At 35.1% G+C, this 13,993-nt stretch overlaps 1 protein-coding gene across 2 annotated transcripts in view; it reads left to right on the top strand.

Moving 5' to 3' along the window:
- The window catches only part of LRRIQ1 (leucine rich repeats and IQ motif containing 1), a 104,544-nt gene that overhangs the window by 26,754 nt on the left and 63,797 nt on the right, over positions 1-13,993 (top strand). For both annotated transcript variants that reach the window (XM_063154944.1, XM_063154943.1), the window contains exons 16-18: positions 5,515-5,991; positions 7,963-8,104; positions 10,538-10,657. In XM_063154944.1, the coding sequence (XP_063011014.1) occupies positions 5,515-5,991; positions 7,963-8,104; positions 10,538-10,657 (739 nt within the window). The remainder of the gene's footprint in view (positions 1-5,514; positions 5,992-7,962; positions 8,105-10,537; positions 10,658-13,993) is intronic.

Below are 13,993 nucleotides of genomic sequence, written 5' to 3'. Positions count from 1 at the left end.
ATCTAAGGACCTAAGTTTCATATACATTTCTGCAGAATGGTACAAAATGAGAGGGAAAAATGATATTCCTAAAATTTAATTTTTTTTATTCTACATGTATGAACATAAGAAAAATAAGAAACATGTTGGGTTGTCAGGCTAAGACCATCCATTAATTATGAATAGTATGTGGCTCATGCTCCTTTGTGGAAGCTGACTTGTACTTCTAACATCTTTTATCAAAGGCTGGGAGCAGGAGATGGAGTGTGCACTTACTGTACTTGCAGACCACAAGTCTTCAAAGGCAATTGTTGAGGGCAGGGCTAGCAGTCAGACAAGGCAAGGTGGGAGGACAGGTCACCAGGAACCTTTTAAATTCAGCAAGGACAAGTGCATAGTGCTTTACCTAGGAAGGAGGCAAAGAAGGGAGGCCTTCTGCCAACTCCCAGGCTTCTTGCTGAGTGGAAGAAAGAAGGCATTGACTCTGTCCAAGCACTGTTCAGCAAAACATCAGTGTTTTATCAATACAGTTTTGGTCACAAATCTAAACAACAGCATTATATAGGCAACTGTAACAGGAATTAATTCATTCCAGCCAGAAACAATACAATTTGGCATAAGGAAAAGCCTTTTCAGAGTGGGATAGTGATGAATTGCAATAGGCTACCCAGAATGGTTGTGCAGTCTTGTTCTTGGAGATTTCCAAGACCTGACTGGATGAGAACCTGAGCAGCCTCGTCTGCTTTGTGAGCTAACTCAGCTTTGAAGTAGAAGACTGAACCAGAGACCTGAACTGGAGGTTCCTTCAATTGAGAATTTTTCTATTATTCTATGTAAATTTTCAAAGAGAAGTGTTTGAAAGAAGCTGCAGATGTTTGAGAAGAACAGTAGTGGAAAGAGGTGATTATGTAAACATCTCTTCTTTCCTGAATGTACGGTTTGGGTGGAGGGAGGGCAGGGAGTGCAGAGGAGGCAGGGTTGTGGATTTTTTAAGCTTTTGAGAATTCATTTGTGATCTTGTAAATCCCTAAATGTGACATGATTGAAGCATCTTGCATCAGATTTGGTCTTAAAATTAATTTCTTGTGTGTTAAAGCCATCTATTTTTTATTTTGACTGAAGTAAAATTTATGGATGACTTGAAAACCATTGCAAACTGCAGCTCATAAAAGGAACTCTAAACAACTTGTTTGTATATAAGCCGTAGCAGCATAGCTATTATATGTACATATTGCAATACTTTGACTGAATTAATGTGACATTGCTAAACAGCAGGCCAACAACAGAGCAAACTTCTGTCTGTTTCACATCTTGCTAAGTTATGAGCCCCTGTAGGTGCGACCTCAAGTATGTAAGCTGCCAGAAGTAATCACGGCTTGCTTCCCTAATCTGTTTCATACACCAATGCTGCCCAGTTTAATTCTCTGTGCTGTTTCTTCCCAAAACTTCTCTGTTGCTGCCATGTTTAAGAATAGAACTGACTTTAAAATTTAATTTCTCTATTACACGATATTTTTTCTGTCACATAACCTTTAGAAACTTGTAATAAGTAATCATGTACAAAAATATGATCCCTCTGCTGCAGCAATTTGTTTTCAGCCATCAGATGTGCAGTTGTCTGGCTAGTGGAACTTGAACTTTAAAAATACTGTATGTATTTTACAGTGAAAATGACAGAAATTTTGTAATTGGTGTTGTCAACAGTGACCTGTTTCATGTTTGTAGGGGACTTTGTTAAACTGCAGTTGAAAATCAGTAATGATGCTTGTAGAAGTTTCCCTGAAGACATTAGATTTTACCCCGCACTATTGCAAACAAAAGCTCATATAAATTGAGGTGTACTATTTGAATATTCCAGGTATTATAATTCTGAAAGTCACAGTAGGGGAAAACATGATATTAAGCAAGGTTTTAACTAGCACACACTAGCATAAGAAGGGGTAGAATATTAATTAAGATTTAACTACAAGGGCCAGGAGAAAACTGCCATTCCTGATCAGAACTGGCTTCTTTTTCCCAAGCCTGTCATTTTTGCCTCTGAGAGATTTGTTCTGCTGACTTTTCCAGATTTACTGTCTCACTCTGAGCAATTATACTATTTGAATAAGCAGGCAGACAGTGCAGGTGTGATTGCAGTAGAAAATTCTATACATATGTGTTAGCTCTACAAGCAAGCCTCTGCCACCACTTTTAATTTCATAAATAGCAACGTTTTGGCTGATTTAAACTTCACTGGAAGGCCTTTAGCATAAATAATTTGTCCTTTTCTGTACCTGTTAAGTCAGCCTGTGCATGGATCCTTATGCATCCTAGGTGCAACCAGTGAGGCTTATTCTTTCTCTTCTGTCCTCCTCCATTGCCAAACACTGCCTGGGAATTGAGCAGGTTTTGGTGTAAATTAGCCAGGATAGTGATGGATAGTCTTTATGAACTGGTATGAGAATTGAAGTTGTAACAGTCCTTAATAAATGCCTGACTTAAACTTCCAAATAAATTAAAATCTGATTCTAATGCTATTATCTTTCCTCAAAGTCATGCAAAATGCTAGCAAAATAGAGAGGTATCTGGTAAAAAAAAATAGCTACAAGTAGTTTTTTGCTCATCATGGGTTTTTTTGTGAAAATAATGTCTTGGACTCTAGTATCAGGGCCACCAGTTTAGCACATTTGTACAGAACTGCAAGATTCAACCCTTGCTCTTCTGGCTTATTGCCCCTTTCTCCCACTGCAATAGCAGTGGTTATGCTTTGTGGTTATGCTAAAATTTGCATATGGCATAAATCACTTTCACTTGTTATGATCAAAATAAAGCCTGGCAGCAACTGAACATGAAGGAATGTGCTGGTCAAAACTGAAAGCCATAAAAATTTTGCTGTTGCAAGGCTACCATATTTATCTGTATTTCATTGCACACTAAGCAGCCAGACACTATGGATACTGATGCTTCCATAGGACAATTCCATTTCTTGTTTTATCTGGACGACAGTTTATGCTTAAAACCTTGGTCAGATCTTAACCAAGAGGCAATTCCAGGTTAAGTGTGACCAATAACAGTGAAAAAGGTCTGAAAGGGAAACAATGAACTTACATTAATTGAAAAGGAAACATTGTGGTATCTGAAGTCTTAATGTTGTCATATTTTTTACTTTGTCTTCCTCTCTTTCCTTTTTTTTTTCCATTAAGATGTAAACCAGTCCTGCATATTTTCCATTACAGCAGCTTCCTTTCAGTGGTTTGAATAAGCAATCTTCAGGAACACTTCTCTAGTCACAAGAGTGCAGTGCAGTTGAGACACTGAGAGAGTTGCAGTGTGTTGATAGGATGTTGATATATCCCTGTTGACTGGAGGGAGCCACCAAGCTGGCTGCCACCAAGGTGGTGCTCAGGCCCCATCGTGACCTTTGGTGTCTGTGCATTGGAGCTTTATCTTGGCAGGAGAACCTCAAACACACCAAAACACTTCACTGCACATCAGCCTCTGAGACACCACTTCAGCTTCCTTTGTAGTTTCTTCAAACTTGAACCAATATGGCTGAAAAAGCTAAACTGAAAAGGTACTGGTACAGAGGGTGGCCTAAAAATCCTGCAAAACCAAAGTATAGTTGTGGATTGCCAGAGAAGGTGTGGGAGAGGGTACATGCCCACAAAGACAAGATGGTATTTTGCACCCACTACTTGGAAAAAATGCCCAAAAAGCAGCCTCTGTAAAAAAAACCTAACACATGATCCCCGGTGACAACAAAATCATTCCCTGCCTGAATTTTCACTTCCTCAATCCCTCTATTTCTGCTTGACATATTCATAGCCACTGGAAGGATGAAACAGCTGCTTGAGACCCTACTCCTATACTTGTCAAAGGAGAGGATTCACTGTTAGAGTGGTTTGTTTTTCTTTCTTTCTGTTTTTTTTTTGACAATGAACAAGGATACTCAGGATGCGGTTTTCGGAGGAATTTTTTTTGCTCAATATATAAAACATTCTAGGGTTTCCTGCAATATTTTAATTTTTTTAAACAAATAAACCAACAAAATAAAGCCAATGAAAGGAAAAAGAAAAACAGGTGGGAATGGATTTTTCCATTTTTCCTTTTTTTTTTTTTGGTCTTCTCACCATATTATGTAGAAATTTGGTAATGATCTTATACCAGACTTTTTTTTTTTTAATACTTTAACTCCTGTAATATATTTAACTAAAGAATTTAATTAATGCTTTGACTATTTTCCTTTAAAGTAATCTTTATTCTTACTAGGTAGCATGTTAGATCCTTAAACAAATTTATGGATTGGTTTAAATATTTTTAGGACTTGTATGTGTGGAATTAACAGGAGTAGGAATAATATTTTGTAGTGGACAATCAAGTGTACACAGTGAGTTGTGTGCCTAAGCTGTGTGGGTCAATTTACCCTTTCAGATTTTGTCCAATAGCACTCAAGTTGCACTAGCAGTGGAAGAGTTGGAATCCTTTTTACTCTTATAGGGTCTGATTGATTATGTTCTTAAAAACTTCACTTATGTTCTTAGTTGAACTTCACTGAGGATATAATTAGAATAGCAAAAAGTCCCCAGAACTTTATAAAAATTTCACCTTTCCAGAATGATGAACAGGAAGGAAATTTCTTTTATTTTAACTCTAATTTTAGGGCTTAATTTTTCCAGACTAATAAGAAAATTGATCTTATTTATATTTTTCTCTTGGATTGCTATCCTAGAATTGACTTTGTACTCTTCTGAAATTAACACCAGATTACAGATCTCTGCATCTATCTACACTATTAAAGAAAAATGTTTTCATGATCCTGGAAGTACCTTTTACCTAATAAAATGAACAAACACCATCCAAAGTACAGACAGCCATCTGAATCTGTAACAAGTAGTTCATATTTGCTCTTACTTATCCTCATCATTTAGACAGTGTAGCACAAAGAACTAATGAGAGCCAGACTTCTTAGATTACTGTTGCTTTAGTCTAGCACGTTGCCTTATATTGATAAAAAGATCTGTACTTTAAAGTTTGTCTTCTTGAATTTTCTTTAGACATTGTAGTTTCTTGGTTTGAATCTAAGTTTGGAGTTTGTTGCTTTAGTTCTTATCTAAATTTTAAAATTACTCTTATTTTTGTATGAGTTTTTATAGTTGCCAGGTAGGAGTGGATTGTTAAGGCAAAATTGCCTCAAACCTTTCAAAAATTTGGGCTACATGTGTTCAAACAGTGCCCCACTAACCACACAGAAAGTTAATAGTGAAATGCATGGTGCAATGGCTATTTTAAAAAGACTGAACACGTTCTCTTTTAGGAAACTCTAAGTAAAATAAGAAATATGTGTGATTATAGTTTAAATATGTCCAAAATAAGATAAAATCTGTTAAGATTTGTAATTACTGGAACTGCATTTCCAATTGCAGTAATTGCTATTTGCAGTAAGAGTATGGAAACATGTAAGAATATTTGTAAATACAAGCTATTTTAGAAATAATAGAAGGGGGCTTTTTTAAAGCATTCTAACAGACATGTAAAATTATTTTTTTTTTTTTTCAGAATTACTTCTTCTGTTGATTCTGTGCTGGAACAATGTTGGTATTTCAATCAGTTAATGAAGCTTAGTATTAAACATCGATATGTACATGAGTATGGTGAACTAAACATTAATGACAGAGATGGACCAGAAGCACTTCAAAATAATTTAAAGCAAACATCCACTGGCTGCCTAGAGGAGAATAACCTCTTTATCATGGGTGTGACAGAAAATAAACAGGTCTTGTTGGATCCTTCCAAAAGATTGAATACTACTGGTGATATTCAGGCCACATTCATTAACTCCTCCATACCTGCGCATCAGAAGGAAAATAGAGGAGATCAGAGAGCGAAGCAGAAGAGCACTGAATCTTGTATTAATTATAGTAGGGAGAGCAAAGGCAACAATAACATGTCAGACCAACTCACATTGCAACAGTCAGTGATAGTAGCAAGTGATATGGGAAGAAATCTCCAGCACTTTGGGAATGGTACAGAGAGGTAAGACAGATGGCAGGTTGCTTTCAAATTGATTATGTAGATAGACAATAGAAGTGAGGATTTTTTGTTTAAAACAGAGACACAGACCTTGTAAGATAATATTTTTAAGCTTATTAGACAATAAAGAGTTATAGTCACGTGTTGCACACTAGATTTCCGTATTAACAATTAAGAACCCTTTGTGGTGTTCTCCCAGTTGGTATATTAGGATATAGATATTTATGTACCTTAAATAACGTTAAGAAACCAGTTCAATGACACATACAGAGTTAGGAATGCAAATGACAAATGTTTTGCAGAAACTTTGGAGGAGATTAAGTAGAAACTAGTGTAAGGTTTTTTGCCAAAATTATTCATTAGACATTCCAGATTAATTTGTGTAAACTTTACAGTCAGTACCATTTAGAAGGCAAGAAGAAAAATTGCTTAAATCTACCATCCTAATCCCTTGATTTTGGCCAGTCTTCTGCTGTTGTGATGACTGAAGAGCTAATGGCCTGCCCTGATTTTGGTACTTCTCCAACATGCCTTAACCTGCTTATTAAAAGTAGAGGCAGGGGTGAGAGGCCAGTTGAACTTGTTATGTGTCCCTAGATTTTCTCCTGCATGAAACAGACTGGTTTGTTACCTCTGTGGAATGTGTTTGCTGCTGATTTGTGTTGTTCTGGATGTACAGACAAGGGAAACAGAAGCTGGTTTTTTTGCAGCAAATCTTCAAGAATTGAGTTAAAATTTCATAAGAATTCAGTTTCAAAAGCAGTTATCTTGAGAACAGTATGAAAAGCAAGCATGGCAGGTGTGCTTCTTTGAGCTGTTTAGGCTTGTGGTAAATAGGAAACTGCTTAGTAGGTACTTAAGACACTAATAATTTGTCATAAAATTTATGATTAAGGAAGACTATGCAATTCATTATCACCTCTCAGCAAGCTGAAAGCAAGAATACATTAGTCTATTACATGATATGAATACTTCAAAAATTTTTTTAAATAGTTAATTTAGTTTTTCTGTTAACGTTTTGAATAAATTCCATAAGTGGCTTTTGGAGAGTTCTCTTCAAAACAGAATGCAAACCATTTTTTGTATTTGTCTTGACCTCTGAAGCATGATGATGATTTTTTTTTTTCCTAACTAGTAGTCCTCTATTTAAATAGATGCACTACACAGGGAAAGGAATTATGTAAAGATTGGAAATTTAGATGTCTTTTCTTTAATACACTATCCAATTGAAATGAGTATTTTGTGGAGAAAAGAATTCCAAGATAGTAAAGATAGTAAAGTCATAATGCAGAGCTGACATTATACTTTTTCTCCAATGGTATGAATTAGAGGAACATACATTTAGAAATTGGGATTACTGAACAGATCTAAATAGTCTGTACTTAGTTCTTGTTAAAAAATGAGCAAATTAGAAAATTTACACATATAACCAGTGATCACAAGTCTTAATGGGTAAAAGCAGGCAAAAGATTAAATTGCACTTTCTCTGTTTTTCCTGTCTGCTCCATTGAAAATACCTGCCTCATTCAGTTTTCAGTATTTATTCCTCTTTCATTCTTGGTGTTTGTTTTTTGAGTTTTTTTGCTTGGTTTTGGGTTGTTTTTTTGGGGATTTTCTTTTTTTGGTATGTTCAGTGGAAATAAGGAGACCCCTCCAATATTTTATTCAGTCATTGTCACACCACTTTTGCTCCTAATTCTTCCTTTGACAACTCTTCCTCTACTGTGATTGTTCATGGAATAGAGCCCAGTGGAGATTAGTCCTTAGATAATCGGATTCAGAAGTTATGTGATGTGAATATCCTCCAGCGAGCATATATATCACATCTTGATTGTAATTTCTTGTTTAGTAGCACAACTTTTCATTTGTCTCAAAGCACAGTGCTATGTTTTATGGTTGAAGTTTGGCAGATATGATAATCCAGTTGTATTGGTGAGGCTATATGAGTCATAAATGTATCTATTTCTCCATGAGCCTACGTATGGAAGCATCCTCGATCCAGTCCTTTTGGCAGCAATACCATGCTCAGAGGAAAAATGATGACTGCAATAAAACAGAGAATCATCAGTTTGTAGAAGCTTTGAGACAGAAACATGAAGCTGCCACAGTAATTCAGGTTGGTTTATGGTATTTTCTTATTTTTTAAGTTTAATAATAACAAAAAAGAATCTTTCTAGTTTTGCGTCATTTTCAGCTTCTGTCTGTTCTTGCTTGTTATCTTATTAAGTTTCATAATTAAATATTTTTGCTTTATTTAAGCAGCATAACCTTGGTGTTTCTAAAACAGATACTTCTTTACAAAAAGCTTTATAGAAACATATTTTCCCTTTATAGAAAAATATTTTCCATTTTTTCACCAAATATTTCCCTGAATTATTTTTACTTGATATAATTCTTAACATTATGCTTAAGAGATACTGTGCCCATGTTCTTACTGGGGCTTGTGTATGCTATGAAACTGATGGATGCTGTGTGACCCGTGTTGTGTCTGTTATCTATGTGACTAAATAATCTTCCTGTCTCTTCTACCCTACCTATCCATTTCTTTCCTTCTCTCCCCAACTCCAAAACCCAGGATTGCTTTATCCATATTGTCCTTGGGAGCAGACCATGGCCTAGGCTGTTCTGTGGTAGATACTGAGCTAATAACAGTTAAAGTGGGTAACTATGGGCAAGGGTTGAAGTCCACCCCTTGACTCTGTTTGGTTTGGTAACCAGAATTTACTTGCCAAGTTGACAAGGTTCATGGGGTTATTTCCTACATTTTGAAACAAGTCAACTCAGTCAATTTCATATTTCAAGTTAACTTGGAAACATTCCATACAGTAGGTCTTATATACAAATTTCAAAAGTGACAAAGGGATTTAGAAGCAAAAATTTGTTATTGGAGTATAATGTGTAGCCAGCATATTAACAATTGATTTCCTAAACTTACTTAATTAATTTTTGAACTTACTTATGTATTTGACTTCTACTATATTTAAAGTGGTGCATTTAACAAATCTATACAGTGATTAGTATGTGCTTCCTTTCATTTGTTTCAAGCATGGTAATTCCCAAAGAGAGTATGAAAATAAAAGTGATCTGTTATTTATCTTCTGTGCATATTACAGATTCTTAGATCTCTCATACATACATCCTTACATCCACCTTTTGTAAATAAAATTTTCATCTGTTTAGTCTCTTTTCACATTTCTCTGTAGTTCTCTTTATCCTTTTTGTTCCTCTCTGAACCTTTGCCACGATATGTTACAATCTTTTTTAAGGAAGCAACAAGAACTGAATTCCATAGGCAGACATACAATGAATTTGTACAGTAAGAAATTTTTTATTTTGTTTCTTAAAAACTACTACATGTAATTTTTCTTTGATCATAACTGAACACTGACTTGGTGCTTTCATAGATCTCTGTTAGCAGCTACGTCACAATTTAGCTTTCTGCATATATCATTAGGATTGCTTTTCTCCTTTGAATCTGTGAAAGATAATTGCCTTTGTTGAATTAAATATATTTGTCATTTGATCACTCAGTAATATCAGGAAATTTTATCTAGATGCTTATAAAGGTCTGTAGAAAAGTAGCAACAATGAAATGATAAGACAGCAGTTCTAAAACTTTTAATGATTTTATAATTATCAGGAAATATGCGTGTAAAATAGTAAAATTTTAATAATTTATGGGGTTAGACAGACTTTTTCTAAAAATTAATAATCTAAATTTTAAACCAGATTATGAGATTTACCCTTCCTATTTTAGTGTCTTCATTGCAGAGTCATTGAAAGTGTACAACACTACTTCTTTTATGACAGTGAGAATATTTTGTGTGGTGTTTTAAACACTTGGGGCATCTTGAATTCTAATGATGTCAAATACTGATTTCGGGGGAAGTGGCCATCTTGTATGCAGCTTTCTTAATTCCATGTATCTCATTGTGATTTCTGAAGTGTTTTTGCTGGACATGATGCTATGCTTGTCATGTGTTCCTAATACCCTTCCTAGTTTTCTAGCACTTTATTTCCTAATGTGCTCCTTTTTCTTAGAGATGATTATGCTTAGTGGTAATATTTTTTTTAAGTAAAGATCTTAGACAGTTAAGAGAGAGTAAGTGACCTAGGTCAATTATATGAGATGTCTCCAAGAATTGCTACTTGTAAACCATAGGACATTTAGTACATCTGTATTTTTATTCTCAGTAATTTGATTGTTGGCACTCAGGTTTTTCTTGTGTAGGCTTTCCTTTCAGTTTTTAATAGTCCCTGAAGGAATTGTCATATAATTAATTAGTTGACCCAGGTTTATAGTTAAGGGAGTTGCAGGATTCCTTTCTGCTTACTTGTGGAGAGCCTCTTGAGTACTCTAAGCTTTAGACATATGCTGGCATTTAATTTGTCTTGTAGTTTTAAATGTCACATAAAGTTCAAAAAACAGATCATTGAGCTATTAAACAAAGGCCCAAGATGTTTTATCTTCCTAATGGGATAACATAGAGAATCTGGATTTGGGTTTGATCTATGGCTATGTATAACATGCTCTAAATTTTTTGTTTAGGCATTTTGGAAGGGATGTCTTTTGCGAAAGAAACTGGCCAGTGCTCTTGCAGATGTTAAAAGTGATGAATTGGAAGATGAATATGAAGAAATTAATGTGGATGCTTTCACATTTTCTGAAGTAAGCACAGTAGCTAGCATAAAGTCTTCACTATTCTTCTTAAGTAATCATGTAGGTGTTGGAAATAAAAAATATAGAAAGCACTACCAAGGCTAGAATTAACACATTGCATGTCCAGAAATAAAGAAGCATTTCTTATTTATAGCTGATTTAAATTTATTTGTCTTGGATTAACTGCTTCCTGCTCTTTGAGGTGCTCTGGTACTTTACTATTAATGTCAAACCACTGTAGAATGCCTTATATTTTTACAGCTGAAGGGCAATCAAATGAGAAAAGGAAGAGTTCCTTTTGTTGCAAAATGTTTATCTGTTTAGTATTTCATAACAAATTATAATTTCAGTTATATTTTAATGTGTATTTTGTTCATTTTCATGATAGAATGAGATCAATTTAGAAAATAACTGCAACACTGAATGTCAGTTATAATCCAGTAAAAAGAACAAATCCCCAAAGCAAAAGATGAAGCATGCTTATTGTCTTGTGTGTAGTGTGCTAAAAAGATCAGAGGTTTAAATACAGTAATAAATTAATGTATGGTTAAGTCAGAAAAAAAAAAAAAAACAAAAAACCAAACCACACATTAGCAGCTCTGTTATGCCAAATAACCAGAAATTATTACTAGTTATTTTTACAAGTTATGTAGAGCTAGAAATGCACTTTCAGTTTCAGAAGGATTGAAATTGGATGAGAAGCTTTCATTCTAAAAAATAAAAGTGAGCTCCAGAGGAATTTGAGGAATAACATAACATTCAAAACTGAATTTAGCTATACTTAGGTAAAAAGTAAAAAATATCTATGGGATCAATATTGCTGTTCAGTAAACAAGAAAAAGAATCTTTAAAGAAATATTTTCTTTATAGCCTCAAAAGACAATCTATATGGGAAGTTCTAGAGACACAGTATGCAGATTATTTAGTAAGGCAGCTGTTGATGAGTCAACTGTGTACTTGTCTGGAGAGCTGCTTTCTCTAATTGCTCACATTCATTGGCTACCTTTTTTTTTTTTACTGGTTTCAGGTAAAGCAAAGAAAGCTAACAGCAATGTGGCCTTTTGAGACCTAAGAGGATATAACTAAGATTTTTTTCATGAACCCTTGTCTCTGAATGTGCTTATTCAGGTGGTGTGTCTTTGCAAGAGCCATTTATCAATATTCCACTGTAATGTTGCAGAGGAGATTGATGCAATAGCCCTGCTACTGGCAGGACTAGGTCCCATTTATAATTAGATGTTTGTATGGATCATGGAGTCATGAAATCAAGTACGCTGTTGGTTGGTGCAGTGCAGTTTACAGTTGATCAATCTTTGGTCATCTGATACCAGGAGGCTTCTTTTACCAACTCCTCCCCATAGAAAATAGCTGGGTTTTGTATGAAATCATTGCCAATGAGTTCATGACTTAGGGTAATTTTATTTTTTCTTCTACTTTTTAGCAACTATTTTAAGGTACGTTTTCAGAATTACTACTTTACTTAAGAGCATGCAGAAGGTTTGAGGGAGAAGTTCCAAGAATCATTTGGTAGACGGGAAACGTGTGTGTGTAAACATAGAGATCTGGCTTAAATTTTAGGATTTTTTTATTTTAATTTGAAATACATATACAAAACAGTTTCATTAGTTGATGTTCTCTGATCCCTGGCTTCTTTCTAAAATAATAAAAAGCAGAACGTTGAAGGTTTTATTTCTTCACACAGGAAGGAAGTATCTGTTCGTATATTATGGAAGGAAAATATCCTGGTTTGAATTACTCAGCCAGTAGGCCAGAGTTTTACACGCAGTAATTCGGTTGAGCCATTCCTGTTTCTCTCTGTCTGGCCCAAATAACCCTGTCATGTTTGGTTTTGGGGTTTTTTAATTGCTTAACTGAAAACTACACTGACAATTCCATTGTTCTGTCAACAAGACAATTGCATTTGGGCAGGTGTTCCTGAGGCCAGGGAGAAAAGGAGGGGATGGAGAAGGCAGGAGAAAGAAGCCCAGCTGATTTCAGAAAGATTTGTACTGTATCACCCTCAGCTGTTGCCACACTTTTTTTCCCCCCAAATGATTATTGAGTTTATCAGTAATTAAAGAAAACATGGATTTAGGGAAAAATTCTCAGGAAGTGTTTCCATTGAGGTGATGACAGGTGAACCATGAGCTGACATTTGAATTTGCACAGCAGGCTCAAAGGCTGAACTGTGGACTGATGTCAAATAAGTTACTCAAGCCCTTAGCTTCTTGTGATGAAAATTATGACATCTGTTTTCTACAGAGCAGTGTATATGATAAATTTACAGTGTATGTTTATGTGAAGTATATTTTTTTTTCAGTGAATGAATATTTCAATGTTCAACATTGATGACTGTAATTAGAATTACACCCTGCAATATTTATCCTATTTTTTCTTTCTCTTTTTTATTTTTTTTCCCAAATGTATATATTGTCTGTGCTGAAAAGTTGATTTTGAGAAATGTGTGGCATAACTATACTAGGCATATAGTATAGGCATCTGCTCTGTCTAGCCTAGACTAGTTACTCAGTACTAGGTTGTCTGTTTCCATGTGTCTGTAGCTGTTTCATTGTCTGCAGTTGGGTAATACCAAATCATGTGGACTTCCTACTTCTGGAGAAACAAGCAGCAGAAACTTGGAACAGTCTATACTTCCTATTCCTTCCTTTCTGGTCTCAATGTTTTGTAGCAAAGTGCTGAAACGGAGCCAAGTAATGACACATGGTATCAGTGGCTATCTGTTGTGTCTCAAACAAGTGTGTGGGGAGGAGTACAGAATGCTGGGCTAAGAGATCCCATATGCTGGGGTTTGAAGGAAGAGAAAAATATTTGGATACCATTTTGTACTGCAGATTTCAGTGTTGTATAGAGTGAGTGAAATGAGAGAGAAGAGCAGAAAAAGCTTTCCTTATTGGAAGCTGTTACAAATGTCTTGTCTAAAAGCTTTTTGAATAGTTCACTATTTTGTGTTGTCGTGATTTTGCTTTTTCTTATACTGTTATGTAGGTTTCAGTCATTATGAATCAGTGTTATTTAACATTAATCAGTGTTATTTAACATTCTACAAAATCACTACTGTGCAAGCACCTTTCTAAACCATTTGTAAATATCACAGTGTAATAGGTCATTAGGCATCAGTCTTCACAAAAAAATTGTGTAATATCTTCATTATAAGCTCAGTGTACCCAGTGTTCCATGGAAGGTGAGATTGTGAAACAGCATGGGGGAAACCCTAGTCTTTGACAAAGATCTTCTCTTCATTTATGCCCATTGAATAATAGTAGATTTTTACTACAAGTTAAAGACCACATCACATGAAAAATGCATTGCATGTGATTGGGCTAG

The sequence above is a fragment of the Melospiza melodia genome, chromosome 4 (assembly GCF_035770615.1).
Source record: "Melospiza melodia melodia isolate bMelMel2 chromosome 4, bMelMel2.pri, whole genome shotgun sequence".
NCBI lineage: Eukaryota > Metazoa > Chordata > Aves > Passeriformes > Passerellidae > Melospiza > Melospiza melodia.
The sequence above is the reverse complement of the archived record's forward strand: the minus strand, read 5'-3'. Positions and strand labels throughout refer to the sequence as shown.